This window comes from Paramormyrops kingsleyae, chromosome 5, assembly GCF_048594095.1.
Source record: "Paramormyrops kingsleyae isolate MSU_618 chromosome 5, PKINGS_0.4, whole genome shotgun sequence".
Lineage (NCBI taxonomy): Eukaryota > Metazoa > Chordata > Actinopteri > Osteoglossiformes > Mormyridae > Paramormyrops > Paramormyrops kingsleyae.
The window spans coordinates 37236932-37250576 of record NC_132801.1 but is presented as its reverse complement, the minus strand read 5'-3'; the positions used below and the strand labels follow the sequence as shown (position 1 = coordinate 37250576).

General features: G+C 39.2%; 1 protein-coding gene across 2 annotated transcripts in view; it reads right to left on the bottom strand.

Annotated features, from left to right (window-relative positions):
• Window positions 1-8227: 8227 nt before the first annotated feature.
• The window catches only part of ngfrb (nerve growth factor receptor b), a 40765-nt gene continuing 35347 nt past the window's right edge, over window positions 8228-13645 (bottom strand). Inside the window, exon 6 of one of the 2 annotated variants that reach the window (XM_023791224.2) lies at window positions 8228-13211. In XM_023791224.2, the coding sequence (XP_023646992.2) occupies window positions 12892-13211 (320 nt within the window). In that variant the 3' untranslated portion in view covers window positions 8228-12891. The remainder of the gene's footprint in view (window positions 13212-13645) is intronic. The other variant, XM_023791225.2, reaches the window with a different exon arrangement.

The following is a 13645-nucleotide window of genomic DNA, read 5'->3' as shown; positions in this document are numbered from 1 at the left end:
ACACATTTGTAATTCAGTAATTTGAAAAGCATTTGAAACAGCTGTACTGTATTTTGAAGAAGTCAATAATATTCAGTACATAGCGACACTGTCTGTTTTATTACCTTATATTCATGTAATAAATATACAGTAGTACCTCAGTTCTCAAACTCATTAGAACTCAAATTTCTTAAAAGTTGAACCAACCAGTTCGAAAAAAAATGACCTAGAACTCGATCTGAATCTCAGAAGTTGAACTGTGAATGCCAACCTTAGATAACTTGTGCGCGCGGGGAAATGAGTCAAGCGTGATGTCTCTCAGCATAAACAAAGGGTAACGCTTCAGTCTCAGCCTTGCACTCGCCGTGACAGCATCGTGCATATTTACACTAGCTGAATACATATATTTAGACAGTAAAAATATATTTAGACAATGATAGACAGTAACAGTAATTATTATTATATAATAAAATTCATTTAAAAATAAACATTTCTCATTAATTATTTTAATATCATTAATAATAATAATGCATTTAATTATAATAATATTGTCGTGCCAAGCGGGGAGGGAATGGAGACAATGGCGCAGATTGTCAGCTATTTTGCAAACAGCTATTTAGCAACAGCTATTTTGCAACTACTTTTTAGTTCTCCCAGGCTTATGTTGCTAATGCTATGGTGCTATTTTTAGCGCTAAGAGGCTTTGTGAATTACTCTTAGTAAAAAAAAATAGGAGTCCTACATTTAGGACTGGCCCGGCCATTATTTTTAGGAATTTCGGCAAGTACAGAGCTACTTTTAACCTTAAGATGCTTTGTGAATGCTATGCTATATGGTGCAGTGTTTCCTATAGGATAATAAGCGGCAGGTATATAGTGGAAACACTAGAGGGCAGGTGTACAATCTGAATGGGATGCCAGTCCATCATAGGACAGGCACACAGCAGCATGTTTTTACTCATATCTTTGTGGGGACTCTCCATTCATTTCTATGGGAAAATCCCAAATCCCTTACCTAGCCCTAACCTTCACCATAAGTAACCAAACAAAATACAGTATTTTAGCATTCCTAGTTTTTTATTGCTTTCACAGATTTTTAGAAATTGAGTTTCCCCTTGTGGGGACTGAAACAGTGGTCCCCACAACATCAAAAATAATAGCTCCTTATCACATTGTGGGGACATTTGGTCCCCGCAATGTTATATAAACCTGACCCCCCACACACACATGTTTGTATTCATATTTTTGTGTTTCCGCTATATACCTGCCGCTGCAAAATTATTGCCACCGCTGCGTCAGAATTTTATGAAATGTCATGAAGTTGCAATTACAGTACATGATTCTGCAGAGGGCATTCACATGAAGGATGCAGGAAGTAGAGACATGTGACGACATGCATCATTCATTTCTATTGGCATAACCCTAATCCCATCAATGACAACCATTACCCTACCTAGCCCTAACCTTAACCATTAGTAAGCAGGCTAAATACAAGACTTTTAGCATTTTTACTTTTTTTTTTTTTTTTTACAGCATTCACAAATGTATATAGAATTGAGGTTATCCTTGTGGGGACCTGAAAAATGTTCCCACAAGGCAAAAAGTAACAGGTTTTCATCAATTTGTGGGGAGATCTGGTTCCTGCAATGTAATAATTACAAACAAACACACACACACAAACAACAGGAAATTTAGACACACCAATATTATGTCTTTATACTGTAGAAGGAAATCCATGTGACACAGGAAGAACATGCACATCGGCAAGGCCTATAATAAGAAGCTAAGGGCTCAAGGTAAGAGACATCCGAGATGGGCTGCCAGGCCTCTGCAGCTCACACACTAAAAGCAATAAAACACATAAACTGTATTTTCGGAGTGTGAAAGGAAGTTGGAGTATCCTGATGAAACAGCAGAAGCTCAGGATGACCATGTAAATTCCAGTCACACAGAACCAGAGGCAAACTCCCCTCCCTGCTGGTGTGAGTGCCTGGAGGAATCCCCACAATGACACGGGGAGAACATGCTAACTCCACACACATGGTGCCATGTCAAGGACTTCAAGCATGGTCCCAGAGGTGTGAGGAAACAGTGCTAACCGCTGCGCCACCATGCTTCTCACAACCATTTATGCACATATCTCCATATATCGTTTAATTTATTTCATTACATCGTCACCATATCTGTGGAATCAAACTTAAGAATCATGTAGAATGTTTCAACTGTGCAAAAACACAAGGTCTACATTGATGCACTGGTACGTAAGTAGAATAAAACCATTGGTAGCCTCATTCTGTGTGCAGCTAACATACAAACTTGCATGCACAGATGCATGTGGCACAGACACGTCACAGAGAAATGTCGCAAAGCAGGTCAGCCGCACTCGACTCCTCTTCTGTTTCTGTTTCACGTGTGTTTTTATAGCCACATTTTTTCCTTTTTCTTGCTTCTCCTTCTGTTCTGTGGTCCATGCAAAACTTTTTTTTTATCTTTTTTTAATGTGAGATTCTCACATGTTTTTGAAATTGGGAAGTTCATTCACAGGACAAGTACATTTTCATTGTAGTTTGCTTTCTTGTGTGAGCTGTGAAAAAAAACTATGTTACAGACGTATCCCCATTTACCACTGGATGAAGGAAATATTTACTTTGGCTGAAGAAATATTTTTGGTGCACAAGAAAAGTAAAGCTCTGTGGGAAAGCTGGTCTTCTTGCTGTGTCCTGTGACCTGTGTGGCTGTGTAATATTAGTTATGGCTATGAGAAAAAGTGGTTTTCTTCATCATATTACAGGGATATAAAATGTTTCACACATAATTACACACATTATTATTACATGCTTGGGAACAACTCACAATAATGAAGATCAGGTCTGAATTCAGACACCTGACTTTCTTTTTATGTGACTTCCACCATAGGGGAACAACTCATATACAACTCATATTTGTTTTGAACACAACAACATTGTTGATTTTTTTTATTCATTTGTCTGTTTATTTTGGAAGCGTTCCCAAAATGGTGATGTGATTTTTCAGTGTTTTTCTTGCACATGCAGTCAGCCTTGAAGAACTTGAAAGCTGTGCTGTATATGTCTGGCATGGATCCAAAGATATTTGTTTGATTGTTCAGAATCTTAGAGTGAGTGAAACTGGAACTGCACTGTATGAGGCAACTGTAATGTTTGTTTGGGAAAGAAATATCTTTTTCTTGTACTTTACATCAATACAATGTCGACATCTGTGATCAAAAAATTTGCACATTCCGTATTTAAATACATAATTTAATATAATATATAATATAATTTCCATTAATAAAAGACATTAACTAAAACCAAATCCTCATTAATTCTGGTGTTTGAGTGATCAGAGTTTGTATTCCTTGTTTTCTGCTTTTATTTCATTTTACAGATGTTTTTATGGTTGCTTACAAATCTATCGGTATACTAATATATACAGCATGGTCCTCTGTCTCTCTGTAGCTGATGGTAGATATTAGCGCTTATAGAGTATAAGATAGCGTTTCCCACTCTGACCCTCAGAGACCTCCAGACGGTCCATGTTTTTTCTCCCTCCCAGACACTTTCCATTTTCCTTCTGGGAGGGAGCAAAAACATAGACTGTCTGGGAGGGAGCAAAAACATAGACTGTCTGGGGCTCCCTGAGGATCGGTTTCAGAATCACTGGTATAAAACAAGTTAATAAATATTACATATTACAGCTGCTCTTTGCATGGCAGATGATATAATCTTGAGTAAAGAATTGGATGTTTTATCATATAATTGCATTGTAACTTTCTAAATCAGTAGTACGGTACTTTTCTGCCATTGTGAAATGCTTTTGGTGTGGATGACTGACCATTCAAAACTGAAGGTCAATTAATATGGATCTGATTCTGCCTAGTATGTATGGGCCAATTTGCTACCTAATGGCAGGATGCTTATTTTAGAGTTTTCACTGTTCACAGTGAGAACAGTTTCATTACCTCCACTGCAAGGTGGTTAACTGGGTGTGGAAGGTGATTATGCATTTCATTGTCCTTCTGTTGATTTGTGGTATGTGTTGTGGTGCTTGGGATTAAACAGAAATATCAGCAATAAAGGTTGCTGTTGATGGAGTACAGACCTGGTTTTGATATTACCTGGGATGGGTGGAGCTAGTTTGATGTCTATGCATTTGTGTTTATACACTGATCAGCCATAACATTGGAATCACTGACAGGTGAAGTGAATAACATTGATTATCTCATTACAATGGCACCTGTCAAGGGTGCAATTATATATCAGGCATGTGAAGAGTCAGGAGTCGGGGTCATGGGTGCCCAAGACTCACTGATGCACATGAGGAGCAAAGGCTAGTCCATCAGGTCCAATCCCACAGGAGAGCTACAGTAACATAAATTGCTGGAAAAGTTAATACTGGCTATTATAGAAAGGTGTCAGAACACACAGTGCATCGCAGCTTGCTGTGTATGGGGCTGCATAGCTGCAGACTGGTCAGAGTGCCCATGCTGACCCCTGTCCACCACCAAAAGTCCCTGCAATGGGCGGGTAAGCATCAGAGCTGGACCATGGAGCAATGGAAGAAGGTGGCCTGGTTTGATGAGTCATATTTTCTGTTACATCATGTGGACGTCCAGGTGTATGTGTGTCACTCATCTGAGGAAGAGATGGCACCAGGATGCACTATGGGAAGAAGGAAAGCTGGTGGAACAAAGATCTGCTGGGACAAACGTCCGACAATGGACGTTTTGAAAAGAAGACAGATTATGGATTTAGCCAGCATTTTTTTCATGATTCTACATGAAGATTTCAGTGAGATATAAACGGAAATACACGAGAAAGATACGCAGCATCGCCGACGATGCCGTCGTCCCCGGAGGGTTAATCTCCAGTCAACATCTACATAGAATTATCCTCTATTCTGTCTCATGATTAGCAGAGTAGCAACTGGGGTGTTTGTGCCACAAAATGTTTATTTTTTATTTCAACAACATACCCACCTTCAAGTGAAGCACAAGCCTCCTCTTGTTTAGACTTTTTCTTTCTCTTGCTTGCTCCCGATTCGTATTGCCATTTGGAGGCCATCTCTCTACCTGCATGGAACTGCCTGTCGGCGCATTTGACCTCTGATTGGTCAGATGCTGCGTGCTGTCAATCATTGCGGCAAGCCGTGCAGCGTCAGATTACTCGTCTCTTTCTTTTCTCTCCTGCCTTGGGCTGACTTGGTGCCCTACATGCGCCTCACGGCGGCGATGCACATCCTTTGCGCATTCGCAGAGAATGCGTCCCCTTGCGGAAAATGGGCCCCCCCATGGATCGTGGGGCCCTCTGCACAGCGCGTGTTCTGCGTGTAGGGAGGGGCAGCGCTGATGAGAAGATCTGAGATAAGCCCTCTGATCTTGGATGCCTTAAGTAATCTTAACCACCCCTACACAATATTTAGCAGATGGTTTTAATGTTATGGCTGATTCTGGTATCTGTGCTGCATAAATCTTCCTTGAAATCTTCTAATAAATTGGATATGAAGCTCTGTTTTGTATATCTTCATTTACAAGACAAGCAGACATTATTTCAGAGACAGAGAGCCAATAAAGTCATAAATTCAAAAAGCCTTAAAAACCTAGGCTGCACACATGAAAACAGGGTGTGATATTTTTGTGCAGCAAGAATTTCTCTTCAGCTTTCTGTCAAAGGTCAGAATAATAAAAGTTTTGATGCACAACTTGTGGACTGACTTGTTTCAATTAGTGTTTTGTTGGTCATGTTGAAATGATGATACTTTATCAATCCCTGCTGGGAATATTCTCTTTCAGCCTATCCCATGACACACGTAGGTGAGATTAAACAGCAGTGCTGCCCATGGAGCTGGGGGTTAAGGGACCCACTGAAGGGCCCACAGATGTGACCACTCTGCCACGGCTGGACTTAAACCAGCGACCTTCTGATCACAGGCTCAGATGCTTAGCCCACTGAGCCACACACTGTCACTTGGCGTGACTCAGTGGTGAATTGTTACTTAGTCCGTGATCATAGGAAGTTGAAGTATAGGAATTTAGTATGGCATGGGTGTTCACTCCAAGACAACAAAAGGGTTAGGGTGTCAGAACTGATTCCTGACTGGGGGGGCTGCCTCTTCTTTGAAGGGGTTTGGTTTGTTAGGGTGGTGTTAACTGCACCTGACATCAGATTTGTCCTGTGGCATGTTGCAACAGCAATCATTTTTTCTGCTGTTGCTCTACTGTTCCGACAAACAGTGTAGTGTGTGTACTGTATGTCTCTCATTAATGGCATTGTGCTTTGAAATTGCAAGTAGATTTCACTTATACTGTGACTATCGTTGTGGTTTGTATTGGAGTCCTCTGTCTGTGTTTTAATAAAGGCCCTGTCAATATTAGCCCGATGACATTATTACCTGAACATTCTTGTAACATAATCTTAATTGTAGTCTAATATTCTTAGTCTAATACATGGAGTATATTGTAGTGTAGTATAGTGTAGTAGGGGATAACGTTCTGGGGACATCAAGAACTCTGGACATCTGGATATTTCTACGTAGTTAATACCATTGTGCAGTTACGGTTAGATTCACCCCCTCCACAATAGTATTTTGAGAAAACAAAACAAAATGAATATTAGATTTTATACTTCCCTTGTGTTTGTCATGATTATGTGTTTCTGGTGGGATTATAGGATTTCCTGAGCAAAAAAATACATATTTTGGTAAAACAACACACTTTCTGTAGCCATTAATGTCTCCATTTTTCCCCAAATTTTTTCGATTGCTTCTTGCAGGGAAGTGCTGAGCAGTAGTAAAATGCACAGCTGCACTCAACCAGCATTCATTCAGTCTCCTCCCAGTGTTCACATGAATCACGACTGGCAATCAATCTGCATAATCTGGATTAAGTTGTGTGTCACAACAATTTAGGCCTGTTCACAGGGATGATGGCCAGAGTCTGAGCAGCTGGCAGCATATAAAAGGAAACCAAGACTTTGCTGCCCTAGTTGCTAGTGTGTATGTGTCTCCAAGGGGTTGTAGATGAAGTTGATGGAGAAACAGGCTTAGTATTGAAAAGTCATTCAGCTGTCTCATGAGTGGAAGGACACTAACTTGGTTACCTTGTCCTGAGATGCCTTGAAACCTTTTTCAAATTCCTATCCAAAACATCTGTGTGTGTGCATAATTGTGCCTGTGGCCCTGTGTATTCGCACATTTAGTCCCTCCCCACTAAGGATAATTTGCCCTCCCCCCACACCTCTGCTCTTGTCATCTCCAGTCTTTTAAGTACACCACTCAAATTTCCACATGGTTTGGCCATTTGTCAGGCACGTGGAGTAAGATTTCCAGGCTGCATTAAGCTGTTTCTGAGTTTTACGGCATCTATGGCCCGTGCCTGCAAAGTGCATTCTTGCTTTACATCAGACATAAATTTGCTTCACCAGGTGACCATGTCACAGATTACATCATTAAAAAATCATATGGACCAAAAAAGCAACTGCAAGCAAGGAGTCTACTTAAAACTGAAAGAGTATTTGAATCATATATTTTTCAGCATCATCATGGCAACATTGCATTCTTTGTCAGACTACCTCCAACCCTTTCAAAGGTTATTAATCAACTACCTTTTGGGCCAAACATACTTTTGAGCCACTTGCATAAGATCGGCTTGAATGTATGGACCCAAAATGAGAAAATCATTCTAACTAGACTTTATACAGCAAGTCGATTAATTTGTCTGAGGATACACTTGGAAACTGTGTGACTGTTGCATTTTTTGATTGAATATTTGCTGTTTGAACTTCTGCTAAAAGGAGCTTGTAACTTTACGTAGGCGGAAAGTTCATGTACTTAGCTTAGAGCGACAACAGACCTCCAAACTGTACCCGAACAAGACACCTAGACCATAACCATTATACCATCTGCTAACCTATACTGTGAAGTGGAGCAGACTAAATTGACTTAGGCAGGTTTATAACTTCATTACACCCTGGCATTTATTACATGTTGAGTGATCCTTTAAATTTTAACCACATTCATATCTGAAAATTATTTATGGGACTACAAAGCCAAAGGTAATAAATTAACCCACATGTTTCTGTATGAGAGAGACACCCAACTGGTTTAGCCACTTTTTCCAAAACCCATTTTCACAGATGAGTGTTATTGCTGGAATCAATAAGTAAAATCACACTCTATCCTGGATATTATTTTGATTTCATTTTTAAATAACTTCAAGAGACCAAAGCAATGTATATGCTTTTGATTATTTTATTTGTCTGTTTTGAGAGTTGAAGAGTAACTGCTGTAAGAATTCTAACAAATTCACATTTACATAATACAGTGTACATTATTAGTAAGTACAGAGAACATTCAGCATTTTTCAGTTTTAACCATGTCTTCTCAACTGCTCATAGTCCCAGCCTGCATTGCCTCTCAGCAACTCGAAGACCTGAAGAACCAGCCTTTGCATTGCTGAAATTTTGTCCTTCAGGTCACCATGGGGTCACAGCAGAGTGAGCAGAGTGACTTTGCACCCCACCTCCTCGTTAAAGACAAAGGGCCACTTAGTTCTGGTTTTTAAGTTGCCCTTCATGCTGATCATGCTCAGCCTTCAGCAAATCAATTGTTATGATACATCTACATCAATTGTTATGATACATACATTTTTTTGGTCCCCTCAGTTGTCACATTTGTGGGAATAAAGCACACTAGTGTGCAAGTGTATCCCATTTTGTCAGTGGCAAGATACAATAAATACATGCCCTCTACAGTCTTATCAATTAAGGATGCAACAGAGACATATGATAGACTGAGGGGGGAAATTATATTAGCCAAATGCACCACTCAAATTGAGCTACAGCAGAGGTAACTCCGTTACCAAAATGTCACACATTTGGTGAAGGGTGCCACCAATTATGCAGTGTAGTTTGATAGCTGTGATACAACAGCGGAGAACTGATGGCATTTCAAGCAAAGCAAGTCAGTTTCTCTTTTTCCAAATTGTAGTGAGATTCTGTTGTAATTCCATTAACTTTACCGAAGAACTAGCTAATTGGCCAATTGGTTTTCAAGCACACCAAAGAGCTGTTAGCACTCGGCAGTGAGGGGCTGTACAGACAGCCTGACAGTGTTGTCATTCACTCCTGAGACACAGTGAGAGGGAAGCCAGTGAGTGCAGTGTCACCCTGACACGGCCTACCAGTAGGGCTATACCATCGACCTGTGCAACAGGCTACATGTGACAAAAAAAATTATAAATCATATTACAGCAAAGCAATAAAGAAGGAAAAAAAACACATCAAAGAAGACCTGCTGAAACTCCCAGGCACTTGTGATGTAGAATACATATTTACATTTGTAAGTGCTACAAGCAAGTCAAATGTCATATTTTAGAAAATAATACTTTTTCAACAAAATGATAATGACACAATATAAAATTATGGAACATAAACATTCATAAGTTGGGAACATTCACCTTCACTTAGCGGAAGTAACTTTACACCAGTTCATGAAAGTAACAAAGTGTTACTGTGAAAATTAAACCAGGACTCATGTAATAAGCTCCCCTGTGGTAGTAAGAAAAAAAGTCAAGAACAAATATTGAAGAAGAATTCATTATATTACATGGAGTGAAAAAATGTAGCACACACTCAGACACACTCTGGTGAAGGGGAGATTTTACTATATATCACAATGTCACATCATTTCACTACATGCCATCATTGTGTCCAAGATATTAAGTGTTGCTTAATAGTCTCCAATGGGGATCCTGCACATGTTACTAACTGAGCTATATAATACGGCACAATAAGGTTCGACTGATTTGCATGTAACAAAACCCTAATAGGTCTAGTAGGACTAAAAGCAGAGAAAAAATAAATAAATTCTCCCATGAACTACCAATGGCAAGGAATTAAATGCAATATCCTTACATGGGGCCAAATTAAAAAGACATCTTGTGAACAAAATTGTGATTTGGCTGAACACTCTTCATTGTGCTATGCTATATTGAGTTTCTGCAGCCTGCCATTTTAGAATCATATTTGTACAGATGCTTTAGAATCGAATGACATCATAATGACACTAGGGGCAATGGCACTCCACTATTCCGTCATAAACTATGCCTACAATGTACATGTTTAAATATGATTTGTTCTATTATCATTTGTTGAAATGAAATAATCAGGTAGCCCTCAGGTTGACCCTACTGCAGCAAATGCTGTAGCCATTTACTCATAGTTGCTGTTCAAAGTAGATTAGCCAATGAATGGTAGCAAGCACCTACATTCTAAAATGTCAAGTTATTCTCAGAAGAGAACAGTTGTGTGTGTGTGGTTGGGAGGGGGTCAGATATACATCATACACCAATTGTCGCCACAATGTTATAAAAACCTGTTGTTTTGCCATTGTGGGAACCATTTTTTTGGTCCCCACAAAGTGAAGTTCAATTTTATAAAAATCTGTGACTGCAATCAAAAACCTAAAAATTCCAAAAGGCTTGTAAATTGTTTGTTTACTTATGGTTAAGGTTAGGGCTGGGTAGGGTTTAAGATTGTCATGGTTGGGATTAGGGTTTTGTCCATAGAAATGAACAGACAGTCCCACTAAGATATGAGTACAGTTCTGTGTGTGTGTGTGTAGTCAGGGTGTGTAAATAGGTTTTAATGAGTTTTTAGAAAGTTTCTCTACCCTGAGTATAAATGTAAATTTACAATTTCATATCTGGGTATCTTCAGCCTCTCCAGCATGTGATCATTTGTTTCAAAATGCGATCACCACTGTGAATGTGAAAACCTAACACTTATTTGAACTGTGCCCTCAGATTGCAGCAACAGCATCGCCTCTCTGCTGACAATGTCAGCTTTATGTAGTCCATTCCCCGCCCAGGACTCCCCAGCCAGCTTCCCCAAGCAAAAAAGTCAAAAAAGCCTAAAGTTACCAGAGCAAGTTTTTCAACCATAGCGCACATATTAAATTTTTGTTTCTGTCTTCTATTTTTGTGACCTTCTGTCTGAAATGAAAAATTCAATTAAATTATGCTGGGGTGCACTAATCACACTGCTGCAGTCTGTGTGCATCTTCAGTCACTCTGGACACCTCTGACAGAGACAGCTCTTTCCTTTAAATAATACCTCTTTCACACTAAATTCTTTTACTCACTATTCTGTATATAATTGAGAATGTTCATACTTTAACCATCAATACAATAGGAACATAGACAATAAGCATATCAAGCAAATGTCAGGCCACGTGTGTGGGACCCTGAGGAATGATGTTCTGTTGATCCTGAAGCATTAAAATCTGTTGCAATGCATTACTAGCTATGAATTTGTTCGCTATAGTTTACGATTAATGTACATTATATAAAATACTGTCTTACATACAGATAAGGCCACAGTGTTGTTATATGCATCTCTAATTAGTTCCTGTAAACAACATATTATACTATAATGAGTTTTCACATGCCGTCTATAACACATACAAAAAGAAATTAATCTTTGCCTAGAATATATAATACGCAATATTTCATGTATGTATCTTCACTGTTACTGACACACTTTAGGGTATTGATTATACGAGTATAATCCAAGGTTGGGAAAACCCTTTGCCATCTACCATAGCCGGTCTTTCTTTTTTTCTAATTTTTTATTCAATACAATGAAACTGTAAAAATCGTTTCTTACTTCCTGCATGTGTGTTGTATTTGTATTCAAATGAACGAGTCAGGGCCTTATGTTATACAGACAAATTACTCTGTATAGATTAGCCCCACATTTTCACACTAAACTTGCCAGCAAAACCTGCCTTGTTGCATTGTTCATTATCTGATGCTGCACTGCACTTTTATTTGATAAAATAAAAATATAACGTAACCCAACTAAATTTTTGAATTTGACTCAGTCACCTATTATAACTCTTTTGTTTAAACATGTTTTTGCTATCTTTTAACACTGACAGTAAAAACCATTGTTATACCCACTCAGCTTAACATTTCTGTAGTCTGTAGCTTAACATTTGACCTTCTAATTTGTTGTTCATGTCTGGTTAATCTTTAAGGTCCATTTAAATGGTAAAAGCTGATATTCATCTGTATGGTTTAAGCCACAGACACCTAGTACATAGTCACAAACAATGGCTTACAGTACTTTACAAAATGTACATTGACGTTAACGCATCTTTCGTGTTTTTGCTTGAGGGAGAATAAAAACAGTTATAAAAAGAAGGCAGAAGAACTGGAATACCAAACTGTCAATTGATTGATATTCCCAGAAAATACTGCAAGCTACTTTCCTGAGCTGATTCAGAAGGGAGACCAAACTTTAAGGGAAGAAGGAGCGAAAGAACAGGCATTTGCTATCGCTGTAACTAAAGGAACAGCTAGACAGCATTATGGCTCGTAATCCTACTAAAGGAAGAAATGGAGAATATAATGCCATTATGGATGTGGGTGCGGTTATAACAAGATGCTAACAGCACAGAACAGGTGGCTTTTTAAGTAGGAAGAGTAATACTGGATTGTCATGGTGCATTGACTGATAGAAATGCAATGGCAGAAAGTGATACACATGAGAGAGTAAAGAAACTAAAAGAAATGGAATGGGAAGACCACACAAGACCTCAACCAGTGGTAATGTAGACACACAAGACAAAACCCCCACCTTTCCCAATGGATGTTTGTTTAAGGGAAATGGAGGGGGGTCTTCATGAAATCCTTCTTTTGAAACCATTACCCTAATAAGTTTAGTTACACCTGCTTTTTTCCAGGTCTCTCCTTCACTTTTCCCTGTACCTCCAAAACCTTTCCTGATGTTATCTAGCCCTCTTACCCACTTAACCAACTAACTGCATGAAAGATGAGGGTTAACGTAATTGGGTTGGGATTATTTTGAGAGAAATGACAGGGTAAGCCAGGGTATCACACCGCTGAGGTGGCTGTGATGAGACTTTGAGCAACGTCATCCCTGTTGATCTTGCGGAGGGCTGAGCATAGTGCATCTAAACTGGCACAGTCCTTGCTGGCCCAGTCAGAAAGCAAGGCTCGGACTGGGTGTTCCTCTTGGCGAAAAGAGTTGATGTGCTTGTCTTCGTATCCCAGGAGCCCCGCCAGGTTGCACCAGTCTGTGTCATCCTCTGCCCCTGTACCCTCACCTCCACAGCCTTGGTTGAGCAGTTTTTCTACTTCTTCACACTTGTGGGGCGGTATTGTAAGGTTGCTCTCTCCATCTATCTTCACCACTGTCAAAAGAGGACCACAGAGGCACATTAGCATACAGCGGCTAATTGTTGCTCTCCGATGAAAACCATTTTTTGACGATGGTGACTTTTTACATGAAATATGCCTATTCTCCTTCATCTGCTGAATACATTTGTATTCATGATAGGGATTTTTATGCATAACTTTATACCACTAATTTTAACAGTCTGGCGTTGATAACTAGATAGCTAGCTAACTAACATCATTGTTACTTATAAATATACAGCGATATTTATTTTGTATCTAGTTGACATTGACATATTTGCCACATAAGTCAATTTAAAACGTTAAACTGTTCACAAATTAATGTGTAAAAACAGGTTTCTATTTGTGGTGCTAAGGTCTCATTATGTTGTTTTAGTTTTATTTTGTAAAGGAGATAATGCATTTTTACACGCTTCTAAAATAATGGATT